At 44.1% G+C, this 15,278-nt stretch overlaps 1 protein-coding gene across 3 annotated transcripts in view; it reads right to left on the reverse strand.

The window, feature by feature from the left end:
• Positions 1 to 15,278, reverse strand: part of LOC135388521 (E3 ubiquitin-protein ligase UBR5-like) — a 272,129-nt gene that overhangs the window by 207,146 nt on the left and 49,705 nt on the right. For all 3 annotated transcript variants that reach the window (XM_064618109.1, XM_064618108.1, XM_064618107.1), the window contains exons 9-10: positions 12,097 to 12,210; positions 1,677 to 1,948 (exon numbers count right to left, since the gene is read on the reverse strand). In XM_064618109.1, coding sequence (XP_064474179.1) covers positions 1,677 to 1,948; positions 12,097 to 12,210 — 386 coding nt within the window. The remainder of the gene's footprint in view (positions 1 to 1,676; positions 1,949 to 12,096; positions 12,211 to 15,278) is intronic.

The raw sequence follows: 15,278 nt of genomic DNA on the forward strand, positions 1-15,278 counted from the left end.
CAGCTCACCACGTGCACATGACGCAACGCCAAGGTCAAGGAAACCAAATATAAAAATTGAGGCAAGAAAATAGACAGTGACTGTTCATTTTCCAATACTCTGAGTGAAGGAGTCCTGTCGTGGTGATTCACAAAGCGAGCATGTGCTGTCCACCTGCAAAGTAAAGCGAGCTTCACCTAAAGCACGCAGGCGTTAGGTGAAGTCGACTTGAGGAATGGTGACGCCTAATGTTGCCAGAAGTTGTCCTGATATGTTCCCTCCATGTGTTCGGGATATCGACGACTTGCCATCTCACAGCGCATCCATCAACCTCGGAACTAATGAAGGTGACTGTGGTGCTTTTGCCCGTATATATACAATATCGCTTCAGGAAGTAGCAGCTGTGGAATGTAGATCTAGATGGCAGTAGAAGCCAATGTTATCATGCAGAGAGGGAAGACAGCCCGTTAAGAAAGCATCGATAACTTTTTCCGGCCTACTAATACTTAATAAAGTTGACTTTTGAAGCGAAATTCTTTTTTTTTTTTTTCGGACTGCTCGAATATTCGGGCTTTGGCGCGATCCCTGCAGAGTCCAAAAAATTGGATGGCAACTGTATGTATGCTCTGTTTTCTTTATCCATATCTCACCACACTTAAGTGCTGTATGATACAGACATCATTAGCATCCAGTTCTCTTTTGTCTACTGCAGTGCAGCCTTCAAGAGCACACATGCTTTAGGTGAAGCTGACTTGCAGAGCTACTCCTTGCAACTTCAATGTTTATTCCAAGGGCTACTCAGGCATCAATGACCTTTTACATTTATTTTGAAGTATTTTGTTTTGTTTTCTAAACACATTAAATCGTTGCTCATAAATGTCTAGCAAATAACAGATACCCGTGCGTGGAACTGCAGGGGTACAAATTATGCCATTCTTTTATTTTTTTCTTCTCCGTCTTTTCCGTGCCAAACTATGGGTACGCAAATTATGCAATGGCACAAATTGCTACAGCCCCTAGCTTTTTGCGGTGGAAAATTTAGCTTTCCGTGAAGAGGGATTTACAAAACCACAGGATTCTGCAGGTAAAGAAAAACAAGCAGAAAAAGTGCAGCATTCTCCTAAGATTGCACACTGACTAATACCTCGCCTTCCCAGCCTTTCGTAACTTTCTAGTGCGCAAAGAAAACTAGACTCAACCCCGTCAGTCTCTCTCCAGGCGTTGCTGTCGTTAAATTGCCTTTTCGTCGTGCCACATTCAGCCGTGTCTGAGCCAGCACTATCGGTGGTGTCAGGCATTCCAGTCACGCCTGAATGGGTTCAACCCGCAATTGAAATCCTTACATAATTCCATAACACATAAAATATTTCGCAAAAGAAACAGACGACTCTGAAGGAAACCGCAGGTTTCACGAGACATGGCCAATTCCACAAAATTTCGCAGATTCGCGGGAAAACTAGGGGCTCTACAAATTATCCAAGTGAATACGGCACTACATGATTAACACACTCACAAATAATCTGTGTTCGAGGAAGAACATTTTGTGTTGAGTGCTGCAGTAGCAGTATGATTTGGCAAAGGTGCTTCTGACTGGAAATTGTAAGTTATCACAGTGCTTCTACAATACCTTTATCGTTCTTCCTTGTCATACATGGCACAGTATTAAAGGGACCAAGTTCTGTGTAAAAGACCCTTACCACCAGTAGAGAGCCCCTGACTGGAGGCGGACGCAAGTGTACAGGGAGCAGACATAGAGGGCAGAAACAGGTTCTCCCTGGAGCTCAGGAAACACTTGGGCTGGATGCTCTAGGCGCTGGGAAACTGCAGGCCCTAACGCGTCGTCCACCCATGTAGCCACACGGCCAGACTCTGTTACTACTGTAGCGCGCACGCATCGTCCTTCTACCAGAACACAGCGTTCACCAAGGAGACCTAAAGACACTGTCTTAGGATGATGGATTACAGGGTTCTGAAAAAGGAATAGCACACTTCTATAGCATACCATAGCATAGCATAGAGGGCAGTCAGCCATAACTGTGATATGCACAGTATGCTCCTTTAGGAAAATGTGCACAAACGCAAACGAGAAATACTAAACTTATTACTGTACTAGTTTTCCAGTAAAGTTAAAAATCTAAAGAAATCTCACTACAGTGGAGACCACTTATAAAGTAACCGCTTACAATGCGGGACTGCTTATAATTAGGGCCCGACTTTTTAGGGTTAAACCCGTATCCGCCCGATATTTACCCCCTGAATGAAATCTGTAAAATTGGGGTTTAACCCGAATCTACCCGAAAACATCCGGGTCGCATGGCACACTCATAAGCGTGCATTAAAATAAAGTTTGATAACATTGCTAAACATTAGTTCCATGTTAAGACAAATTTTTATTAAACAAAAAAAAAATCACCCGAATACACCCGAATTCCTGACGACAGAATATGCCGTAACGGGATTTAACCCGAATACACCCGAATTTTCAAATGAAAAATATCACCCGATATTTACCCCCCGAATTTGGCCAAAAATAAAACCAGAAAAAGTCAGGCCCTACTTATAATGCGGCTTTTCCCGACCCCCAATATTTTTGCCATAGAACAATGTATAGGAATACCACTTATAATGGTCCATCTGATGCGGGATACTGGTTACAGTGCGGTCACTGGCATCCTCCTTGAAGTAGATGAAGGATGGAGCGAATTTTCAGCAAATTAATTCCGAAGAGTGAATCACCCACCGCGAAGAACGCTTCTGTTATCTCCTCATGACGAGGCGGGCGAGGGTGTCATGCCAACGCCACCTAGATGCATAAGGCCTGCTTATTGCCTTCTCTCCTTCCTTCGCTACATGGACATATAAAGTGAGAATTTGTCTGCTACTGCGATTCCCCGTTCTGCGAATTCAAAACTCACACAGCTAACTTGGAACCCGTAGACCTGAATCTGTAGATAAAAAGTCCAACACGCTTTACAGAAAATTAGTCTTGAAAACGATATGGGACCGTTTTGTGCTTTACTTTAAAGTTTTCCCATTTAGAGTGCGGCAATGTTCAATCACTTCTCACAGATGACGGGGGTTGGTTCTCATGGCTACCGCCATTGAAAACATGATCCAGATTGGCTGACTCTTAGTTGTTACGTCACGTCGACGGTATGGCGAAAACAGTGAAAGATCGTCATATGCGGTGATCACAACCGATTGTGCTTGCGTAGCGTTGCCATGCTGTGTGTCGTCAGGATTGCCGTAACTTCCGCCGCAAGCATGGAAGATACGCACAGCGTCTTGCCTGTTCGTATCATTCACCATGGCCTTGCATTTGCGAGACATTTTCTTTCACAGACCAAAGTTGGTCACGTGGGGTTCCTCCCTCTATACCAATGAGATGAATTTGTGGTGAGGATCTTTCTCCCTCTTCATAAACATGAGGAGGAGCATGTCAGGCGCGCACACGCGTGCGACACGGGGGATCATTGATATCATCCGTAAAGGCAAGATATCGATTCGTATCAACCGAACTGTAATACATGGGAAGACTAGGCATTCCGGCCGGGACCGGAAAGGACTCATATCATCCCGAAATTCATATAATCCATGATCACATCATCGAGATTCTACTGTATACTACTGTTCTAGACAACAAACTGGCGTGAACCGATACATATGTCACCCTGGACCTGAATCGGAACCAAATCTCATGAAACCCGAACTTGAACCAAACCAATGAAATGTTCGACACTCTGCGGAAGAGCATGGAAGTGGTGACGTTGCTCGGAATTTGTCAGTGAATGGAGTTGGAAAAAGATAGCCTTGTGTCAACGAAGACGCACATTGCATTCTGAGAAACAAAGAGCTTCCTGAAGAGGAAACTCTTGTGCTGACATATATAGGGGAGCGCTGACAAAATGGTGGTGTCATACGAAAGTATATGACTAGTGATGCAAAACTATGGATAGTACTGTTAATACTATCGACAGTTGTATGAGAATAGAACTAACGATAGAAAGAAAACTATCGATAGTGCTATCAGTAGTACAGTATTGATAAAAATGGAACCCGAAAAAGGGACAGAGGAGGGACACGACACGACACGTTCTCGAACACAGCAAACCCTTTAATGACAGAATCACCTACATACCCAACAACTTCCAAATTGGTGGCGAGGGAGCAACCGACGCCACACTTACACAATTCCTCCTTGTGACAATCTCTTTGTACTCCTTTAACAGTCTCACCACAGGGTCCCGAACCGAAAAGAATGTTCAGTGATTGTAAGAAAACAGACCGCATCAATATAGACCGAGTCGTTACAGAGATATCCGTTTGAGAAGAAGCGGAGCAGGTAGAGCGAAAAGTTGTTTTGAGAGAATGAAGCGCAAAGTTTCACGCTACTTTTACTGCAAATTAGAAGGCTTCAGCAGTGTAGCCTTTTGTGCACAGGTTCCCTTGCCATCCTGGCACTTTGTTTGATGCACTTTGACTGTTATTGCCTTTGATCAAAAGTCTGACAAGGCATAGTAAACTCGTGCTTTTGTTAGTTGGGTAGAAATCCAGCGAACCGGAAGAATGTAGGAAGGGACACAAGCCGCCGATATTTCGAACAGAGACTGTTCTTCTTCTGGGCACCGTCCTCATCATTGGCATGGTATTTAAAGGGTTAGGTGTGACGTGTTTAAAGGTTCATGCGAATTGTGGGTCAACAGCCCGGAGGGAAGAAAGGTTCCGTACGGGCTTCTACAGCCGGAGTGAATGGCTGCTTTGTTAGAGTGTGGAGGGGATTATGTGAACGTAGTGATCTAGGCTACAGATCGGTTACAGAAAAATGGAAGGTTCACGAACACGTGGACGGAACGGGACAACAGGCAAGAATTGGCAAGCATGGCATAAGATAAGGAGGTTAGTGGTTACGTGGGGAGAATTCCAGAACCAGCAAAGGGTTTTTTTTTGTTTTTTTTAAATATTTGTAATGCAAAGTTGTGGCATGCAATAAAGAAAGCAGTGGCCATGCAGAACATAACAGATGATAACGGAGGTAGAAGGGAAAAGCATATTTTATTTGTGAAGTGTTTCTAGGGTGCCTTGTGATTTGTTGATACCGGACGGGTGAAGAGCATTGAACTTGTATATGAGATAAGACTCCCTATCACGTCTGTCCCATGTGGATCTAAACCCGGTTTCTAGAATATATAGTTTAATGTTGTCAAAATTGTGACCAGGAACGTTAAAGTGTTCGGCGACTGCTTTGGGGAGTTTGTTGGACGTGTCGGTTCTGTGTCCGGTAAGGCGGTTGTTCATTTGTTGGCCGATTTCACCAATGTATTGCATAGAGCAGTCGCCGCATTCAATGCAGTATATGACATTGGAGCCTGTGCATGTGAATGCGTGGTTAACGGGGTGGGTGTAATTGCTCGCAGTGCTTTGGATGGAGTTAGCGTGTTGAACGTGCTTGCATGTTTTGCAGCGCGGGAGGTTGCAGGGTTGTGTTCCCGTGTACGGGGTGCTTGTTTTGCTGATTTTGGCTTTAACCAAGGAGTCTGCCAGGTTTTTTGCGCGTCGGTATGTCACCTGTATGGGATTTGTGAATATATTGCTAAGTCTGTCACTGCTTTGGAGGAGGGGCTCGTGCTTCTGTAGAATGGCTTTGATGTTTGGAAGTGTGTTGGAATATCTTGTGATGAAGCTTATTTGGCACGCGTCAGGATTTTTTCGGTTTTCCAGAACCTCGTCTCGATCGAGTGTGAGTGCCTTGCGACGGAATTCGGTTAGGAGGGAGTCTGGATAGTCCCTTTGGGCAAGTGTACTGCAGAGTTCGTCAAGCTTCTCAGCGTAATCTGTGTCGTTTGAACAAATTCTGCGTAGTCTTACACTCTGCCCATTAGGAATTCCAACCTTACAGTGACGCGGGTGGTGACTCTTGAAGTGAAGGTATTGTTGTTTGTCAGTTGGCTTTTTGTACAGGGTTGTGATGAGGTTGCCGTTGTCTAGTGATATTGTGGTGTCGAGGAAGTTAATTAACTGAGTTGACTGTTGTGATGTGAACTTTATGTTGCTATGCGCGGTGTTCAGTAGATCTACGAACTTTTGAAATTCATGTTCCCCGTGTTCCCATATTATCAGTATATCATCGATGTATCGAAGGTACACCGTGGGTTTTAATGAGAGGGCGCTGAGAACTTTTGTTTTCTAAGAACCCCATGAAGATATTTGCGTATGTGGGTGCAACAGGTGTGCCCATACTTGTACCGTGTACTTGTAGGTAGTGTTCGCCATTGAACTCGAAGTAGTTCAGTTTAAGGACCAAGTCCATTAGAGCGAGTATGGTTTCCGTGTCTTTTCTGGTGTTTGTTGCAGAAAGGGTATTGCAGAGGGCTGTGATTCCGTCGTTGTGTGGAATGTTAGTATACAGTGATGTCACATCCAGCGCGGCTAGTATTGTGTCCCTACCAAAGGTACGAGTGTTGTTTATATCTCTGATTATTCTGAGGAGGTAGGGTGTGTCTTGTACATGCGATGGCAGTGTTGTCGGAATATGGTTTAAATAGTGGTCCAGGAATTTCGAGAGTCTTTCTGTTGGTGTGTTGTTATTAGATACAATTGGCCTGCCGGGGATGTCAGCCGTATAGAGCTCGTTGGCGTGTACCTTGTGGATTTTGGGCAGTAAATAGAAACGACCTGCGCCTGTGTTTGATGGGGTGAGATATCTGAGGTCATCACGTGTGATGAGCTTTCGTTCGTGGAGGTCCTGTATGGTATGGGTTATTAGCGCCGTGTACTCCTTTGTTGGGTCATGGTCCAGTCTGAGGTAGTGTTGCATATTGTTGAGTTGCCTATGAGCTTCAGAAATATATTTATCTCTGGGCCAGATGACGATACTCCCACCCTTATCTGCGGGCTTGATAATGATATCATCTTTGTCAGCTAGCGCTTTGATGATGTCACGCTGTGTTTTAGTGAGGTTGTGACCACGCGAGCTTTGGGAAATACCGCGAAGGATGTCGTTGCTTACTTGTTTAATGTACAGGTCTAATGCGGGTTCTCGGCCGTGATTTGGTGTCCAGGTTGATGGTAGTCGGAGGTCGTTATTGTTTTCTTGTGTTGTATGAGCGAAGAATTCTCTAAGGCGTAGCCGTCTCGCAAAATCTGATATGTCTTTGTGGATTTCGTATTCGTTAACAGAATTGAGTGTAGGGCAGAATGTTAACCCCCTAGAGAGGACTTGTAGTTCGTCGCTGGTTAGTGAGCGTGATATATCTATTACAGTGCTTGCGTCAGCGTTTTCTCGGGGTGGCTCAGCGATGTTGCGGAGAGTTGTGGTTGTGGTGCTGGAAATTATTTGTTCGGCTGCTGCGTGTATCGTGTTAGTGGGTCCGGTATACGTGTCGTTGTTGGAATTAGGTTTTCCGAGTTTTGAGTGTTCCTTGTTAGTTAGCTCGCGGTTGAGTTGTTGAATGTGTAGTTCGAGAGTGTTAGCCTCCGCGTCGGTGAGACTGATATTGTTCATATGGGCCTGGATCGTAGCGAGTTGCGCGTGGCACTGTTTCTTTAATATTTCTAGAAACGTACGGGCTGTGCTGTTAAGGGCTGATGCCCGCTCTAGCTCTAGTTCAGGTGTCAGTTTTCCTAATGCAGGAACTGTTTTAGGGGTGAGGCCTTTAGGTACTGTGTTGTGAGCCAGGTGGTGGATGTAGATCCGTAGATGATGTAGGTATCGGCTACATTTCTCCATGAGTTTTCGCATTCGTAGAAAGTTTGTTGACTGCATGGTAGGCTGGTGATTAGATAGTCAACGGTGTTTTCTGCGTGATGTGCGCGTGCGTCGTGTCTGTGGGGTCGGTGGCTGTGGGGTCAGTGGCTGTGGGGTCAGTGGCTGTGGAGACTCGCTGTGTTCTACTTTTGCTAGCTTTTGCTTTTGTTAGCTTGTTAGCTCTTGTTACCTTCGCAAAACAGATGCTCGTAGGGGTTCTGCAGTTCCTCAGGGTTGGGATCATGGGCGTACCGAGCGCGGGAGAGGAGGGGCTGCAAGCTTTGACCCCCCCTACTTGGGCAAACCCCTTGGAGAAAATCTTGGGAATGCCAATGGTCGAGATCCTCACGAATTAGCCTAAGTTTTGGTTCAGTGCCAGACACTGAAGTCAACGACGCTTGTACTCCTGCGGCGCACCACCGGCAACACCAGTGATTACTCCAAATGAACTTGGCCTGTGCGACCTGTGCTCGTGAATGGCACAGCCACCAGAAGAGTATGGGAAGAAGTACTGGATAGTTCTTCGACAATAACATTAAAAGAAGTATTTCGTCGTGTTTCGACGACAGCACCACTGCTAAACATGTCAACAACGCGCTCGCTTTCGAATTCCGGCACAGAAGCCTTTTTCTTCTTTGTCATCGACAGCTTCTGCTTGCGGCTTCCGAAATGCGGGACGGTGCCATACTTTCATTTCAAAACTCGTTTGTCCATCGTAAGAATCGTCCACGTTCAAAAACACAGCAAGAAGTAGGAACTAAAAGTTGCGATCACAATTCCGTCGTGAGAAAGAGCAGACGCTCCGGCGGCCAGGGGAGCCGGTTGGCAAGGGCAACCGAGGAGCGGCCAATCTTAACGCGCGCACAAATCACGTGGCACGGATTTCTCGCTTCGGGGCCTTGCAACTTTCCCTCTTCGTCAGAGCGCTTCTCACTGGAGAAGATCGGATGTGCGGGAACTTTGAAGAGGACTAAAAGTACTGTCGATTGGTGCAAAGATGACGTCGCTCGGTGATGTCGTTTCCAAGACACGGCTGTTTGAAAAGCGACGACTTTTCGTCATTTTCGTGATATTGCCTGCTACCATGCCTCAGAAAAAACAAGTTTTGGGGCACTTTGAGGCGGATTTGAGCAAAAATACTTTGGGATCATATAGAAGACAGATTTTTGTCACCAAAAATGTTATTTCCAGAAAATCCGTTTCTCTGTCATTTCTTTCGAGTTGATCCTTGCGTACCCCCTTAAAGGAGTACAAAGAGATTGTCACAAGGGGGAATTGTGTAAGTGTAGCGTCGGTTGCTCGCTCGCCACCAATTCAGAAGTTGTTGGGTACGTAGGTGATTCTGTCATAAAGGGCTTGCTGTGTTCGAGAACGTGTCGTGTCGTCCCTCTTCTGTCCCTTTCTCGGGTTCCATTTTTTCGCCATGTACCAGCTGGCCTGCACCTTAGCCCTTTTGCCAGTATTGATAGTCGGCTATCGGAAAACTATCGAGGAGCAGATAAAAATAGAAAAAAAAAAATTGCGAGTTTTAGTGCATCGGACTAATTATATGAAAACGATTCGATAAAAGAGGTTATCAAATCCAAGCTTAGCAATGTGATGTTACTCGCTCCAAAGAAAGAGGCTGATTGGCTTATCATGTTTTCCGAACTGTTATCGTGAACACCTTCCAATGTACTAAAGCTCCCTAATGCCTCACTCTTACAAGTTTTACAATACAACTAAGAGCAGCTTTCCCTCTGAAGCTGACCTTGAGCTTCTAATGCCGCTCGAACTAACTACAAGGTCACGTGATACTCTCTTAATTGGATTGACTGCAGCATTGCAGTCTCATGAGTGCGATGATTATGATGAGCATCTTCTTTCGCTGCTTGCAGTGCATCATTCATACATAGAGCCTGAAGTTTTCGGGAAATATTTTTTTCTAAATTTGGGGGGTAAAAATCGGGTAAATAAACATGTGCACTAAATTCATGCGAATGCAGGTGAAAAAACTTCCTGTATGCTAAATTCGTGGAGAAATTGGGCTCAGTTACTCAAGCCAACTGTAGTGGTTTGGTACAAACGGTGATGTAACTGCATTTGCTGCCAAACAAGCAAGTTAGTGCATTCCTACAGACATCCAGACATCTCAATGAGGGGAATTTCATTTCATTTCCATTTATTTTCTTTTTGCGCTATAGCACAATTGGAGGAGGTACGCCAAAAAGCAGCAAACGCTGCTTGACTAGGCCAGTACACCTTGCATTTGCCCTCCGCAGCAGCAAGTCAAAGAATTGCATTAAGTTTCAGCACTGTACAATGGTAAAAAAGAAGACCTGATGCTAACAGATATATACAGAGGTTACAACATGTTGTACAGTAGTGTGATGGAAACACGGAACAAAAACCTCTTTGTAGAACTCAGAACATATCGCGAAGGCTCGCGGGAGAAGCAGAGTAAATGTTAATATTCGCAAGCAAGAAACGGTTGAGAACTCTCGCCATTCTGTAACTCAAAGACTGTGTTCCATAATTCGTCCTATGAAACGGAACTTGCCATAAATTGCTCTGCTTGGTAGGTCGCACAGCGGATCTGTGTAAATTACACAATGATAACCATGTATGTACTGTTATTTTCGCGTACAGACCTTAGATACGATCTAACTAATACGTAATCTGATAAGGAATTTATTCTTTTGATATGTAATTCCTTAAATGTTTATGTAGTATGGGCAGAGAATGACACTCCCTCTATGCTCCTAACAGCTCTCTTCTGCAGAAGTAGTATTTTGCTGAGGTTATGTGAGCTGGCAGTACTCCACACGAGATTGCAATAGCGAATAACAGAATGTATGAGGGATTGGTATATTAATAACTTGATCTGCTTAGGCAATATAGATCTGCTTCTCAGCATGATGCCACACACTTTTGATAGTTTATTACATATCTGCTCAATATGAGTATCCCAGGACAAGTCTGCAGAAAAAAACACACCTAAATTTTTTACAGAATGAACAAATTCAATCCCCTGACCGCCCAGAGCAATGTCTATCTGAGGGGGCACAGGTTTGTTTATTGCCTTGCATAATATTGCTTTGGATTTGTCACTGTTGATTAGAAAACGATTTTTGATAGCCCACTCATTCACAGCAGTCAGTGCATTATTAGCACATTTCACAACATCTACCAAGTTTCTGCCTGCGAAATAAATAGTGGTGTCATCCTATATCATCATATATGTAAAACTCCCCAAGTTCGGTGGCATTGACAATATAATTTATGTAGGCGTTAAACAAGAGCGGTCCAAGTACACTACCTTGTGGTACACCAGAGCTTATTTTCTGCGCGCTAGAGGAGTGATTGCCTATTGAAACATATTGTAATCTGCTTGACAGGTATGAAACTAGTAAAGAAAGGGTGATACCGCGAACCCCATAACGCTCAAGCTTTTGCAGAAGTAACGAATGATCAATGAAATCAAAGGCCTTGGAGAAGGCAAGATACACTGCAATAGTGTATAGCCCTTCCTCAAAATTACGAATTAGCAATTCTTTCTGGGCAAGTAGTGCAAGATTTGAAGACAATTTGCAGGGTAAAAATCGGGTTTCACCCTAAAGAGTGAACCTTCAATTCCGGGTGCAAATTCGGGGAAGAATCGGGTAAAACCCTAAAACTTCAGGCTCTATATCATACATTACAGCTAGACAGAAAGAACTTGCGTCGCACGTGATTCTGTTTTGATTGTCATTGTGCCAGTGTGAAAACGAATACGGGAACGAAACCATCGATTGTGAGAACCAAATCTAGCCATTGATAGTAAAGAAAAACCAAAAGGACAGTACTATCGATAGTCGATTATCATAAAACTATTGATGAGTTTTTCAACACTATCAACAGGGTACTATCGATGGTAAACAATAGTTTTTTTCATTGATAATGCTAGCAATAGTCGACTATCAATTGTTTTGAAAAGCTATCGATAGTATCAGTAGTCAATTTCTCTATAGTGCTGCATCACTAATACAGACAGTTGCACAGCAAATGGGTCGGAAGGCAGGAACTGCGGCCAGTGATTACAAGGGTAGCAATGGATGGACAGTTCTCTTCATGCATTGACATGGACTAAGGCTTCAAAGACAGACCCTGGTCTGTGCCAGTGACTGCCTGAAGATCTTACAGACAAGGTTACAGATTTTCACAGATTTGCATAGTTGTAATTACTCAAATAGGGGAATGCGAAAATCCTGCATTGCATTATTCACAGGTTTGATGTAGCTTTTCTCCCGTAAATGTCACCTCACATTATACACGGCTTCGCACTATATGTGGTAAAATACTGTAAATATGGCAACTGGAACTGAAGGCTGACACAAGAGATAAAAACAACTTACATCCGGATGCTTGTATGGATCAGATTCTGCCCATTTCCACTGGTACAGCTGACCGCTAGAACTCAAGGCTATCAACTCAGAGTATAGGCCAGTAATGTGTGTGAATTTGACATTCTGAAAATAGGAATAAACATAGGTTACGTACGGACAGCCTTTAAGCAGGTAGCATTTCTCAAGGTGCTGTCCACCCTTCCATCTGTGTGTGTTTTCCTATTTTACACTCATACTGTATAATTAGGGTATTACTTTTGAGGGTTAAACCTGATGTCTCCCGATTAGTCCCACCCGAATCAGTTTCAGACAAATTCGGGTCAAACTCAACTTCTCCCAGAATTCCCATCACGTGTCACATATGACATGCACTATTTAGTAGCAATCTTTGCACATGTCTCATGTACATATTATTTGAGTGCAACAATAAACTATGTCACAATATGTGCTGCTTGTGGCAATAATTGGCGAGGAATGCATATTTCACCATACATGCACCTTCAACTGTGGGCCGCTTGCAGAACAAGAAGAACAAGAATAACCTGATAACACCTGAACGTATCAGTAGCACCCGATTTCACTCCCTATCCAATCTGGGAAAAGCATTTAACCCAAAAAAGTCAGACCCTATGGATAATCTACCCCATTTACAACATACTGATGAGTGATAGACCAAGTCATTCAATGCATTGTTTCCAACTCTATATAATCTCTACCATGACACAGCTCTGTTTCTGTGGAAGAATGGATCAGAAAGTTGGGAAATTTTTCAGTATTCTCATAGAAGATAATTTACCACTCTGGTCAATTCAAAGGAAAACACAAAAAAGCTCCAATTCATGTGGCAGCATAAAAAAAGAATGACGGGCTTCAATTTAAACTTATAAAAACTGGGCTGATCAAGTCTCTTTATAAAACATGAGAGTTAGCCAGAAGCAATCTACACCAAGCTAAACCTCCATGTACACATCAACTATTCCTGCACACCACCCTCAGAAGTGCCAAACACGTGTTACAAGCATACCGTCAGTCAATTTAATTGATCAGAGCACTGGTAGTGACTGAGAGTCTTAAGGCTACGGTTTCAGGGTAGCCATCTTGAATATATTTACGGGCTTTCTACGGCGGGGCGCCACTGTCCCGGTTTCCGTGGATGACACCATTAGGGAGAAACAGTTACGCGTGGGACAGCTGTCGACTGGACCCTTTGACCTTGGGTCTCCCCTTTATGCCATTGTACGATTGTCTCGATTGTCGCGTAAAACTGTCGTGCAAGATGGCGAGTTGATTTTCGTGCTTTCGTGTTTTGAGTAGCACGGGGGTAGCTGCCGCGCGCGTAGTGTGTGACGAAGACTCTGCAAAAAATATATTTGAGATATATAAAAATATATATCTCAAATGCAAAATGGTCAAACAACCATCATAAAAAATGGACGCAAATACTAAATAATTGCAGTCAGCTGTGAAGAGTCTGTTCACGTGCCGATCGGTGGCAGTTTTATCTCAATAGAGCTTACAGAAACAGGATTTCATGAAATGAATTATGAAATTACCACTTCTGTTAAAAAATTGAAAGTTCAACTCACAGTGCGCACACAAAATGATAACAATCAAAGGAATGGCATAACCGAAGTAAAATAGAGAAGTCTGCGATTATACGCCATGTAACCTGTCCGTATTCCGCATAGTAGCGGCCGTGACAAAGTGCCATCAAAGGTGAAGATAACTTTTTTTTTTCTATTTGGCTGTGATTCGTGTTACCGCTTTGTGAGATGACGAGAGGTGTGATCTTTCGCCACAAAATGTCGTCAATTTCACTAGTTTATTTCAGTTGTCTCCATCGCATTACGCGGCGCTGATTGCCCACAGTTAGCTGTGAGGCGATCGTTGTACTTGTGAGTAAACGGAGGATCCGTCTACAGACTCCAGAGTTCAATTGAAGAAATTGCATTTGCACTGCAAGATAGTTATCGTGCCACAAAAATTCCTTGTAGCAAAATGGATGTGACAGCACTCCTTCCCCTTGCCTACATAATAAACATTTACCGTGGTGCCCCCTCCTTCCATGCTCCGGTTCTTCCTTCAGTTCCCCCACATGTAGAAAACAAAGAAACTAGTTGGAAAGAAAAAGGAACGAGACAAAGAAGGAAGGAAGGAAGGAAGGAAGGAAGGAAGGAAGGAAGGAAGGAAGGAAGACGCGCGTGCTCTGGGGAAGGGGATTGGCTTATATTCTTTTCTCTCTGGGCAATAGTAATTACGCCGGTCTGGGGTCGCTACGTCCAACGAGACGTTACATCCAACGCGCTGTTATATCCATCGGTGGACGTAACGGCGCATTGGATGCAACGGCTCATTGGCTATAACGGCACGGTATGGATGTAACCGCACGGTGGACTTGGTGATCTTTTGGATGTAAATGCTCGATGGATAAGCGGCTTCAGGATATGTCGGTCGTGTCCTAACTAATATGGTATCGATGTAGTTTTGGAATCAGCCACTCCGTAACACATATTTCGCGGTGTATCCTCGGAATGTTTTTGTTTGTTTGTTTTCGTGATGTGATGTGATGTGATAAAGAAAAAAAAATGGGGATGTGAGTTTCGACGCCGTTGAACTGGCGACCCCAGTACTCTTACACAAACAGATGAGATGATGAAAAACAGAGATCATGATTTTTGTTTTCGTGGGAGTCCGTCAAATTACGCTGTTTTATGATTTGAGATGTTCACAAGCAACGGACAGAGTTGCTGTCGTGAGAGAATAAATTAGATCAGGTTCTAAATTACGAGGTTGTACACAAGTTGAAATCCCCAAATCTCAAAATATTCACGAAATAATATAGTTGCGCATTAGGTAAAAAAGCTGCTGGTCGTGTGTGTCATATTCTGCTTGCCGTACGTAGTTGGCCTCGCTGAGGGCGGGCCGCTTGTCACGACCAACGCAACAGCGCGCGTCCTAGGCCGACTTCCAAGGAAACCGTACCGGCATGTGATCGTCGGAGGAAACCCAGGCAAAACCTCCTGGCAGCACGGCCGGACTGGGCATAAGTAAGAGAGCTCCAACGTGGCTTTACGACAACGAAGGGTGCGAAGGCAGCGAACGATAAAAGTGACAACAAAGCAGCGACAATGACACCTCCCCGTAATGCAGACGCAGCATTGTGAGTTTCTCTATTTTCAAAGTGCCGTCCG

Source organism: Ornithodoros turicata, chromosome 3 (assembly GCF_037126465.1).
Source record: "Ornithodoros turicata isolate Travis chromosome 3, ASM3712646v1, whole genome shotgun sequence".
NCBI lineage: Eukaryota > Metazoa > Arthropoda > Arachnida > Ixodida > Argasidae > Ornithodoros > Ornithodoros turicata.